Raw genomic sequence first — 13,012 nt, 5'->3', positions numbered from 1 at the left:
TCTCCTGAATCTCCTAATAGCCATCTTAGTCTTAACAAGTTCAAAATTAAGTTTCAGGTATTCTCCCTCATACCTCCTCTTGAAATTTGATTTACATCAGTAAATGTCAACTCCATTCTTCCATATGAGTAGGTCAAAAGCCTTGTAGTCACCCTTGTAGTCTTTTTCTCTCACAACACATATCCAAACCATCACCAGTATCTGTTGGCTCAAGCTTGAAAATATATCTGGAATCCAACCACTTCTCACCACTCTTACTACCTTAGTCCAGAACATAGCAGTCTCCCTGTAGTCTCCCCATTTCCCCCCTTCCCTTCTATAGACTAATCTCAACAGAGCAGCCAGAATAAGACTGTTAAAACCCTCCACTCAGAGTAAAGCCCAAAATTCCTATAATGACCTTATATGTCTGACCACCTTATCCAAAACTTTGGCAATAATGCCCATTTTCCTTTTAGGTTTCATTTTTCTCCCTCATTATCACAATCTAATATATCATATTTAAAAAAAATAATTATTTTGTTACCGTTTCCTTTAATAGACTTTAAGTTCTATGCGGACTGGGATTTCTATTTATCTTTTCTTTTCTTTCTTTCTTTCTTTTTTTTTTTTTTTTTTAATTCATAAGGGTGCAGGTGGCCCATGGCCAGGGCTCTGCAGCTGGCCCTGGTACAGCACTCAGCCTCACAAACCCCAGTCCTGTCTCTAGGAGCCCACCTCTCACTGAGCTGTGTACCTGCAGCCTCAGTCCCTCATCCTTCACCCCTGCCACCAACTTCCTTGAGTTGTAGTAAATGTTTGCTGCTATATGTCATCAGCCATCTTTGCCAGTAGTTCTCAAATTTTAGTTTGTAAGACTCATCTGTTCAAAACAAACAGCAACAAAACCACAAAAGATTTCCAGCTCCACTTCTCCCCATCCCCAAGGATTCTGACACACTGGAAGCTGGGGAGGCTCCAGGACTCTCTTGTGAGTACTACAAAGAACACACTTGGAAGAACATTGTTCTTAGTCTTTACCTTTTAGGTTTCTTACAAGCTATCTAGTGGTGACCATATTCAGATGGAATAGGAGTGGGCAATTTTGGCTTACCCACTAAATGTGGCCCACCACTTGTTTTTTAGATAAAGTTTCCCTGAACAGTTTCGCTACACAGTGTCCATGGCTGCTTTTACGTTACAAGGACACTACAACAACAGAGCTAAGTAGTTGTGACTTCGAGGCCTCCAAAGGCTAAAATATTTACTATCTGGCTTTTTACAGAAAAAATCTTTCAACTCCTCATATAGCGATACATTATTTCAGAACACCACCTAGTGAGAAGCTACCTTTTAAAAAGGCTGAAGGCATCCTAATGTATAGTTAAGACAAATCTATCCCACCCATAGAGGGGATTTATAATATATTTAATAACCTATTCTTATCTTTAATTCCCCAAAGAATGGTGACCATTTTGTTTCTGTAACCAACATTAAATAAAAAACTAAAATTGTTATAAACTGCCTTTGTATATTTGCAATTTGCTATATATCCTCGCCCCACCCCACCCACCCCCCAACACACACCAAAGTGGCTATAATAAAAAGTGAAGCACTCCAGGAAGGATTTTCAATAATGAGATCTTTTCTTTTTTTTTTTTTTTTTTTTTTTTTTTTTTTTTTTAATTTATTTTTGGGACAGAGAGAGACAGAGCATGAACGGGGGAGGGTCAGAGAGAGGGAGACACAGAATCGGAAACAGGCTCCAGGCTCCGAGCTATCAGCCCAGAGCCTGACGCGGGGCTCGAACTCACGGACCGCGAGATCGTGACCTGGCTGAAGTCGGACGCTTAACCGACTGCGCCACCCAGGCGCCCCAATGAGATCTTTTCAAAAGAAAAATTGTCATCTCAAATTAGCTGAAAAACAGATAAGCTATCACAGATGTAACTTTAAAATATGATATTTTATTGCTTCACACAAAATATCCTGACACCTTTAGCCAGCAGAAGGAGCATTAAAGCGAAAGGAAAACCAACACTGGTCTAGGATAGCCAAGTTAACTTTTTCCTAAATATTCATTTTGGTAAATAAACCCAAACAGTAGGGTTTCTAACAGGAAACAGTTTCATTCCTAACTAGAAACCCATGGATTAACTCTGAAGCCCTGATACACTCTTTGCTCTCTGTTCATCTAGTTACTGCTATAGGATCCTTAGTTGTTTGAAACTGTGATTTAAAAAAAAAGCTTACTTGGTTACTCAAGCTGAGCAGTTTTTTTTTTTTAATTTTTTTTTTCAACATTTTTAATTTATTTTTGGGACAGAGAGAGACAGAGCATGAACGGGGGAGGGGCAGAGAGAGAGGGAGACACAGAATCGGAAACAGGCTCCAGGCTCCGAGCCATCAGCTCAGAGCCTGACGCGGGGCTCGAACTCACAGACCGCGAGATCGTGACCTGGCTGAAGTCGGACGCTTAACCGACTGCGCCACCCAGGCGCCCCAAGCTGAGCAGTTTTAATTTGTTCTAATAGTTGAGGCCAGAACAAGTTGCCATTACCTGGTCTATTACCACAACTGCAGGAAAGCATTATCAAAGCCAGCAGCTATTAGACACCTTTATTTTTTGGGGCTCCTTTTATCTTTGTATTAGAGAAAGACTTGTTTTAGTTTTGATGTTTAGAATCTCTGTTCTTTAAAGATTCAAAATTGTGTTTTAAAAATAAAATTAAACTTAATTTTTATGTCTTGACTTTTGGTAAATAAGCAACCTTCCCACTTCCACGCTCCAAATCCCAGTGTATTTAGTTATGAAAAATACTATTTTTAATATTTGGATTTTTAAACTATATATACTGGAAATGTTAGGTGTTGCAGTTCAGTAAGTCAAGTCTACCTGAGATTTTCAGTACCCTACTGATTCAAACTAAGAAAAGATATACTAATTTTTGGCTCATTATCTAAGATGCTATCTATAACTCGTAGGGAGAGGGAAGGGGAGTTTCTCCTGGTTTAGATTATTACCTAAAACTAACTCTGAAATGGCCATGGTCATGAAGGGTAAGAGGAAAGGAAAATCACTGGGAGTAAAGACAATATGAAGGTTAATGATAAAAGGGAATTGAGAAAGCATGTAGACTATTTAACTTTCTGTATAAATAACAGGGTAAAAAGGGTGCTACTGGTTAGAATAATTGTATAGAAGTTTGGAACAGCACAGCAGATGAGTGTACTTAGTTTGAAAAAAAGCATTTTTTAATGTTTATTTTTGAGAGAGAGAGTGCAAGTGCAGGAGGGGCAGAGAGAGGGGGAGACACAAAATCCAAAGCAGGCTCCAGTCTCTGAGCTGTCAGCGCAGAGCCCGACAAGGGGCTTGAACTCACGAGTTGTGAGATCATGACCTGAGCTGAAGTCAGGCGCTCAACCGACTGAGCCACCCAGGCGCCCCAAAAGGTATCTTCAAAATACACGACTTATCTCCAGAAATAAATTAAATATCCACCTCAAGAAACATATAACGAGGGCTTGTAAATGTGTTTTTCTTTTCGTTTTTCTTTTTCTTTTCTTTTCAGTTTCAAGACTATGAGATTGTTAAATTAAATATTTTTTTTCTGAGTTTTTTATTCATTTTGAAGCTTTTTCTTTTAAAATATCAAGAATATTGTATTACCCTGAGCTTTGTTTTTGTCTTCATTGCTTTATGAATGTCATTTATATTCAGCTTTTTCAGGTCAATAGCAACACCATGGAGAAAAGGGAAGATTTCTTTCTATTTTTCATTCTTCTTATTGCGTTATTACTATGTCAAAGCATTAGGTCAGCTTGCTACAGTGCAGTCTTGCTAAAAATAGAACCTTTGGAAAATATACCCGGAACCAGAAGAGACATCTGCAAACCACCACTAGATGGCAAAGCAGCTTTCCCATTGCTAACATTATGCAGGCAAACAAAATATAACTTACAAACCTGCTGCAACATGTTTTCTACCATATCAGAGTTGCGATCAATTCAGATTTTAAAATATGGACGACCACCTCAGTCTGCAAATAAATTGCTTGGTATCCTTTATCTTCAACAAATATTTATAATCTTATTGATGTCACAGTCTTAAATTTATAACCCAACATCAATATATTATTCGTTTTCAACTGTTTCAGTTAAGAAAACTAAAGATCTAGTGAGTACAGTACTGCAAATTTATCAAGATAAAAATCAAAACAAAACATCACACATGGTAAAAATGAACCAAAGGCTACAGAGTTCAAAATTTACAAGCATATCCCACATTAACTGCATACTTAAAGATATCTACATTAGCACTTATTAAAAGATTATGTTTTTATATAAAAGATAAAGATATGTTTAGTTATAGTGACAAAAAAACAAGATATAGTTTCCTACTTAAAAGTTTTCTTGTGGTAAAGACCAGAAAGGAGGGAAAAATAAAGAATTTTCACCACCCCCCCCTCAAATTTTCTTGGTTGAAATATAAAATGCCCCTGTCTTCAATGTGGTACACAAGTTATAATAAATTCACAAGAAAGGCTTTCTTGTTACTCAAATCTATAAAATTACAGAACTTCATAAGGTGAAAAAGAGTCCAATTTTTTAAACACAAAAGAACAAGAACTTTGTTTTGTTTTATGCATTTTACTAAACAATTTTGATTGTTATATTTAAGGAAGAAGGAAATCTAATTGGTTCAAGGAACAATCCTACCTATTCAATAAATTGCAGAAATCAAACTTTGCCTGTCTTTTCATAAGAATGCTATGAAAATGAATGAATAGCAGATTGATGCTGTCAATACGTAATTAACATTTCTTAGCATACAATGAAAACTTTGAGTAAGATTCTAGTACAGGGATAGGAGACTCAAAGTAGAGACTCATTCTGAGTGCCTACTATTTGTACCCATACCATGCCACAATAACACATTTTCTTCCTCTAAAACTGCTAAATTCTAGTTAGATCAATGGCTGCTTCTATGGTCTTCCCTCTGACCCAGTAGCAAGACTTGCCAATTTAAGAAAGTTGCTGCAGGGGTGCCTAGGTGGCTCAGTCGGTTAAGCATCTGACTTTGGCTCAGATCATGAGCTCACAGTTTTTGGGTTTGAGCCCTGAGTCAGGCTCTGTGCTGACAGCTCAGAGCCTGGAGCCTGATTTGGATTCTGTGTCTTCCTCTCTGCCCGTCCCCTACTTGTGCTCTGTCTTCCTCTCTCTCAAAAATAAATAAACATGAAAAAAATTTTAATAATTAAAAAAATAAATAAATAAATAAAGCTGCTCTAAAGTCACTCACCGGTTCCATGGCAGGTCACTTTGAAAATTTATAGGGGTCTGTATACCAATTACTCCTTAGAGAAAAAACTCTAAATAAATATGTATCTTACTTTAAATGGTTTTATTTTACTAAATTGATACTTCCTTTTGCATGACCTATTATTCCAATTAGATTTTACTTAACTGACCTCCAACAAAATAACAGAAGCTCTCCCATTTCAATAAAAATATCAAAGTTGTGGGGCGCCTGGGTGGCGCAGTCGGTTAAGCGTCCGACTTCAGCCAGGTCACGATCTCGCGGTCCGTGAGTTCGAGCCCCGCGTCAGGCTCTGGGCTGATGGCTCGGAGCCTGGAGCCTGTTTCCGATTCTGTGTCTCCCTCTCTCTCTGCCCCTCCCCCGTTCATGCTCTGTCTCTCTCTGTCCCAAAAATAAATAAAAAACGTTGAAAAAAAAATTAAAAAAAAAAATATCAAAGTTGAAGTATGAACCATGTTAATATCTGTCACAAATAAACACTAATCTAAATTTTACAATATCATCACATAGAGAACAACTCAAAACTACTGATGCAGGTGCTTTATGTGCTAATGACAACCTCTTCTTTCCTTAGTTTCATTTTTTTATTACATTTAATAGGCTCAATCCTTTCCTAACCTAGTCCCATTCCAGGTGACCCCAAATAAGTTTTGCATTTCCTCACTAAGAATGAGGATTCAAAACTATTCTTCTCTTACTCTGGATAATTCTTGGAGTTGAATGTCTCTTCGGAATTGAATTAGAAACTGGTATTTGGGCTTGAATTGTGGTTGTCTGCTGTTATTTCTACTCACATAAGGTAGTACTTTTCATTAACAACAGGCATTATGGCCAGGATCACATTGAAGTACTGACTAATCACTGCAGGAAACCAAGGCTGATATTTAGGAAACATTTGAGTAGACTAACTCCATCATTATATGTACCAAAAGATGATAACATCCCATTTCTTTTTTAAAAGTTTGATGGTTTGAGTTATTCATTATTTCAAAGAGGTATTCCTAGGGAGACTGGACATTAAGCCCATTGAATGGGGTAAAAGAGTATCTGGGATTAGGTAGAATGGTCTCCCTGGATAAAGGGGAATGACATATACCAAATTCAAACGTATCTAGCTTTTTCTACCTTCTGTCTTTCCTAACTCAGATAAAGACATTGAAACTTTCCAGAGGTCCAAAGTAGGAACCTCAGAACGATCCTTGAATCTTCCATCTCTTTTTCCTCTAACCCTAATTTTGTTAATCAACTAAAGCCTATCAAACATAACTATGAATTGCTTCTTCCTTTCCAATCTTATTGCCACTAGTCTTTGATGGGTCACAAGATCTCTTCCCTGGGCTACTGTACTAGTCAACCAAGTGGTACCTTTGCATCCATTCTTTTTAATGAATTCTGCTGCCTTTGTTTACCTTTTAAGTGTTAGTGTTCTGGGATTTCAGTTGCATACTCTGTTAATCTCTCATTCTATACTTTCTTGCTGGATAATTAATCTACCTCTGTGGACTCAAGTGCCCTTAATATGACTATCTCTAGCCTGGATCACTGCCTTAGGCTTCAAATCTGTACGTTCACTGGTCTAAAGGATATCTCTATCTGGAGGTCCCACAGGAACTTCATCTGTCCCACCTCAAGCCTACTCCTTGTTTTGTGGGCTCTATGTCAGAAAATAAAATCCCCATCTGCCCAGGTTAGAGAAGGAAACCAGGGTATTATTTTTGAATTCTTTTACTCATACCCTTTGTATTTATTTGTCTCTTAAATCTGTTCATCTCTCTCCACACCCATTGCCACTCTCTTAGTCCAGGCCATCATTAAATCCCACCTGGATCACTATACTAGCCTCCTAAGTAGTCTTCCTACCTTCAGACCTGGCTTCAGAAATCCTGGCCACAGTGGAGTGATTTTTCTAAAAGTACAAATATTAACATGCCTCTCTCCTGCTTCAAATCCTCCATTAGTTTATTACTGTCCTTAAAATCAAGACCTACAAGCTCCTCTAGGTTCCTCTGGAGCCTCATCACCAGCTACTCTCCCTTTAGCCAATTAAGCTCCATTGTGTTGTTTTTTAATATTTAGTTTCTCTATTTTCCCCTCTGGGCCTTTGGAAACTCTTCTCCCTCTTCCTGGGATATTCCTTCCCTCTCTCCTTGTCTCTTTGCCTAACTCATCCTTAGATGCCACTTTGGATTTCATTTACTAATTTGAGGATACTTCCCTGACAATGACCCTCCCAAGATTGGGTTTGGTGGCTTCCTAATTTGCTCTAAGAGTACACTCCACTCATTTACTACAGCCATTTTTTTCTATACTCTAATTGCCTTGTCTCCCTCTCCTTAACCACAATATATGCTTTTTTGAAGGCCTTTATACTTTTGCTTATATTGTTTCCGCTTTCTGGAATATCATTCCTCTGTTTTTTACCCCTGGAAAATGTTTTCTAAACCACTCCCAGGTTCAATTCAGGCAGACTTAACAGCTCTTCTTCTAGGTTATCACAGAACCTTACACTTGAGTCTGTTACAGCACATACCTTGCTATATTACATTTATTTATTTTTAATAATGCCTCTGGCTAGACAATGAACTTTGGTAAGGTACATATTACCATACTCATTTTTAGATGCTTACCACAGTGCCTGGCATGTAGTAGTTCTTAAGTATGTATCACACTGGAATAATTAAAACAAAGTTAACTCTGTTTCAACTCCTCTTACCAACAATCAGGCACAAGACAGGTAAGAGAAGAATGGTTCATTTAACAAAACGTGAAAATTAAAATGTATGGGTTTATACATGTTTGTTTTACCCTAGAAGTATTTGGCTTCCTTCCCAACCCACCCCTCTTTTTAAAAGTGCCATTTACTTGTACCCCAACGTTTATAGCAGCACTCTCAACAATAGCCAAATTATGGAAAGAGCCTAAATGTCCATCAACTGATGAATGGATAAAGAAATTGTGGTTTATATACACAATGGAATACTACGTGGCAATGAGAAAGAATGAAATATGGCCTTTTGTAGCAACGTGGATGGAACTGGAGAGTGTGATGCTAAGTGAAATAAGCCATACAGAGAAAGACAGATACCATATGGTTTCACTCTTATGTGGATCCTGAGAAACTTAACAGAAACCCATGGGGGAGGGGAAGGAAAAAAAAAAAAAGAGGTTAGAGTGGGAGAGAGCCAAAGCATAAAAGACTGTTAAAAACTGAGAACAAACTGAGGGTTGATGGGGGGTGGGAGGGAGGGGAGGGTGGGTGATGGGTATTGAGGAGGGCACCTTTTGGGATGAGCACTGGATGCTATATGGAAACCAATTTGACAATAAACTTCATATATTGAAAATAAAATAAAATAAAATAAAATAAAAGTGCCATTTAGAGAGCTTCTATTAACTCTTATATGTAAATAAACCCTTCTGATTTACTCACTAACTCTAATTCCTCCTTGGCAAAAGAAAGACAGCATGAGGAAAAAAAATTAAATGAGCTAAAAATATTTTATGAATAATGATCAGTTATGAACTTTAAAAGGTAAATTCTGTGGCAGAAGTCCACAAAGCCTTGATTTGAATCTTGACCCTGTCACTTTCTGACTTTGTGCAAGCCACTTATCTACCAAGCCTTGGTTTTTCCATCTGTGCAATAGGAACAGTAATAATACATACTTCATACCTAAGGTTACGGTGAGAATTAAGAGTTTATATATGTAAAACATTTAGAACAAAGCATAACGTATAGTATGTGGTTAATAAGTGTTAGCTAGTATTATCATCTTAAATGGAGATTGTTTAATTACTAATCAAGAGTTATAATATGCTCCTAGATTATAAGAAATGTAATGATGGTATGGATTAAGTAGCAAATGACTATCAAGGACTGTGAAAATATAAAAACACTAAAGTGACAGATTAGTTTGTAAGTACCTAATGTAATTCATTAACAATATAGCACATTACACTAATTCCCATAATGCCTTTCAATTCTGGTTCTTAACTCCTAAGTTCTTGTTAATTTTCTCAAAGGATGTTATAAAATTAACTATGTAGTAAAAAAATAATAAACTTCAGAATCTATACTTGTTTGTGTTAGAAAACTGTTAGAATTAAATTGAAATAAAATAAAATTTAAACGTGGATGTATTATAATTCTAAAATCATTATCATCATTGCTAAAATAAGTGGTCTTGTTGAAATTCTAAAATACTAGCATTTGTATTTTAAAAATCTGATTTTAAAATGTCACATAATAATATTAATAACAATTCTAGCTTAAAAGCCAAAAAGATGATTATCAAAATATCTCGATATAGCCTGTAATTTGATAAATGAAAAGGTTATGATTTAGCCATATTTTGAAATTACAGCCAAATCTTGATTATCTTTGGTCTGTGGAGATCTGGATGGCTGGAGTAGTTGAAATCTATATATGATTACAGAACTTTATCTTCAGCCTCTTTTCCCATCACATCTTTACCACAGTTAACTTAAGGGGCCAGTTTGCATTTCCACTCTCTTTCTTTCTTACTTGAACAAGGAAATGTCAAAATAAATAAATGAATAAAAATTTGACAACAAATAAAAACACAGGAAGGAAGGGCTAATCTATACACTAAATAACCGGTCTCTGAACAATCAAGAGTTGGCTGCACACATTACGTTTACCTTAAGAATCAAAATAGCCTCATTCTCCTTCATATCTTTCAATAAAAACAAACAGGAGTTCCTGTGCCTTAACATTCCTCGTCAGAGTTTCTCTGAGTACCTGAAAGAACCCTGGTGGTACAGGACCTACTGGCATGCCATCTCCTGGGGGAATGTTTCCTAGCACTGGGCTGGGAGCTGCTGCAGCACTCTGCAAAGAATAAAGGAGAAACAAACCTATATCATTACAACGAAGGCACAAAACCAGACTAACGATAACAGATTGTAGGAAGGGAAGCTTTCATTCCCAGGAATAAATATTAGTAATTTCCCCCACTCCAGAGGTAAACAAAGATACAACAGTTAGTTTATATATGACTAAGTTATTTGGTTTAAACAAGTGTTTTAAAACTTTCTGAAATCACAGGATTTGAAGAAGATGGTATCTTTCAATGATATATAGAAGGCAAATAATAATATGACAAAAAGATAAAAGTTTAAGTAAATGCTTTATTTAAGGCACAGGCATCTGAAATGACAACATTAATAACAAATATGGAAATATGTCGGTAGTAAGTATGAAAATGGTGGTTACAGAAGTTGGAAAAAAGAACTTTTTTAAGATTACGCTTTGCTTTGTCACAGACAAATACAATTAATTTTCTGCTTATAGGTGGTAACACATTATTCAATTTCTGATATGCTATAACTGGCAGCCAAAATAGAATTGTTAGCAAAAACAAAGTGGTGAGGATGAAAAAGTAATTAGGAGACTGAATAAAAGAAAAGAATTCGATTTAGAGAGATTAGTCTCATATAAACAGATTATGAAAAAAAAAACGATTGAAAAACTCAGTCTACTTCACTTACAAATTATTTCATGGCACACTAGAGCTTCATGAAATAGGAGAATGAAAAATTTTGAGTTAGACTCTTTGTAATTAAATATAGGTTTTAGATTTAATTCTTACACAGAACAGTAATACATATCACTATTCTATAATCATGGGTTTTCATTCCTCTACCTGGTTAGACATATTATAAATCCTAAGAACAGTCAAGAGATCAGAAATGTGCTGAAGAAAGATCCGTATGAATCCAACAGTTCTGCTATGAAAGAACTCAAAACAAATAATGGATCTAGTATATCTGTCCCACTGTCCTTGCCTCTACATCAGGGTAGTCATTCATGCATTAATATTCCATTAGAAGATGCAATATCAATATATTTATAGCCTACATTTCCTGGTATATAAATTTGTAAAAATACTAACACGTGTTTATTCTATAATACTAGTAGTTATTAATAATGAAGGCCAATGATTTGAGTGTTTCCTGAGAAAATGTAGATTTAAATGTGGTTATCTAAAATGTTGCTTACCTATGAATGCCAAAATTCTAAGCTTCTGATAAAGCAGATAAGTATAAAAGGAGAAATAATATATCTTAGATATTAAGATGAAACATTTATCTGTTATTCTATTTTAAGCAAAAGCATGCAATTTCATTAATGTACATTAAATACCCACTATTTGACAGATAGTGTTCTATTTTGCTTTATGTATCAACATTCATATTTTTAAAAAATGAAAGGCAAATCTTTTTTTTTTCATTTAACTAAACTGGTGTAAAATTTTAATATACAATGTTACAGTGACAGTTTAAATATATATGATTACTTGGGGCGCCTGGGTGGCTCAGTCGGTTGAGCGTCCGACTTCGGCTCAGGTCACGATCTCACGGTTCGTGAGTTCGAGCCCCGCGTCAGGCTCTGGGCTGATGGCTCAGAGCCTGGAGCGTGCTTCCGATTCAATGTCTCCCTCTCTCTCTGCCCCTCCCCCATTCATGCTCTGTCTCTCTCTGTCTCAAAAATAAACATTAAAAAATTTTTTTTAAAAATTAAAAAAAAATATATGATTACAGCTTGATCTAGGAAGAAAGATTTGATCTAGATCCTTTGACAGTGAATTACTGTCATGGGCAAATTGCTGTCAGTACTAAGAGCTAGAGATAAGATGTCACTATTGTTCTAATTAATTGCAGAAGAGAAATATTTTTGAGACAAGTTTGTAAACTATTCTCACCTATATTTTTATAGAAAAAATATACTACATTATATAGAAAAAATACTACTGTAGTTGTGTATTACAACTTTGAGCAGGTTTACAAAAAACAAAATAGAATTCAATGGGTTACTGCAACGTCTTAGTGTAATTCAAAGATGCTATTTTCCCCTCAGTTCTAATTGCTTAGAAAGTACATAAAAGAAGCTTTTGCCTCCCTTAAGGAAAAGAAAAAGTTTGTCTGCATCTAAATTAAAATTCAACAAGTAAAAATACTGGGTCATCGTTGGCTCCTTTATTTGTTTTCTTTTTGGGGACTATATTGTTTAAGGGCATATAATATGCTAGGTTTTTTTTCCTTCTATGTTCTGCATTATATGTGTTCCCTTTTGGTTTTTTTTTTCAGCTATTATTTAAAAGTGAAACAAAATACATGATTCAGATGAAGATTTAAGCAAATTAAATCTTTAAAATGCCTTTTGAGTTTTCATTTTATGACTTCAAAATTATAGAATAAATTCAGTCAAAATATAAATTGCCAAGAAGTCTTTTAAGTTCTGCAACACAGCAGTTAACGCTATAGGGAAAAAAAAATCCTTGCTATTTGGAAGTTAACATTCTAGTGAAAGAAAAAAGATAATGGTGAGTGCTATGTAGAAAAAAAAAAGAGCAAGGAATAGGGAATTCCCAATAAAGGGATAGGGATTATAAATTTAAATAGAATAGTTGGGGTGGGGGACCTGGATGATTCCTCAGTTAAGTGTCAGACTTCAGCTCAGGTCATGATCTCACAGTTGGTGGGTTCAAGTGCCTTATCAGGCTCTGCACCGACAGCATGGAGCCTGGAGCCTTCAAATTCTGTGTCTTTTTCTCAATCACTCTCTCTGCATTCCTCTGCTTGTGCTCTCTCACTCTCAAAAATAAATAAGCACTTAAAAAAATAAATAGAATATTTAGGAATGAATGAATAAATCACATAAACGAATGGATCATGTTATGGTGACTTATT

The 13,012-nt window shown here is 35.9% G+C and overlaps 1 protein-coding gene across 9 annotated transcripts in view; it reads right to left on the bottom strand.

Moving 5' to 3' along the window:
* Nucleotides 1-13,012, bottom strand: part of SSBP2 (single stranded DNA binding protein 2) — a 304,408-nt gene that overhangs the window by 83,054 nt on the left and 208,342 nt on the right. For 7 of the 9 annotated variants that reach the window (XM_058728082.1, XM_058728011.1, XM_058728019.1 and 4 more), the window contains one exon: nucleotides 10,062-10,151. The exons of the other annotated variants lie outside the window; for them this stretch is intronic. In XM_058728082.1, the coding sequence (XP_058584065.1) occupies nucleotides 10,062-10,151 (90 nt within the window). The remainder of the gene's footprint in view (nucleotides 1-10,061; nucleotides 10,152-13,012) is intronic. 9 annotated transcript variants of the gene reach the window in all.

The sequence above is a fragment of the Neofelis nebulosa genome, chromosome 1 (assembly GCF_028018385.1).
Source record: "Neofelis nebulosa isolate mNeoNeb1 chromosome 1, mNeoNeb1.pri, whole genome shotgun sequence".
NCBI classification, from domain to species: domain Eukaryota; kingdom Metazoa; phylum Chordata; class Mammalia; order Carnivora; family Felidae; genus Neofelis; species Neofelis nebulosa.
The sequence above is the reverse complement of the archived record's forward strand: the minus strand, read 5'-3'. Positions and strand labels throughout refer to the sequence as shown.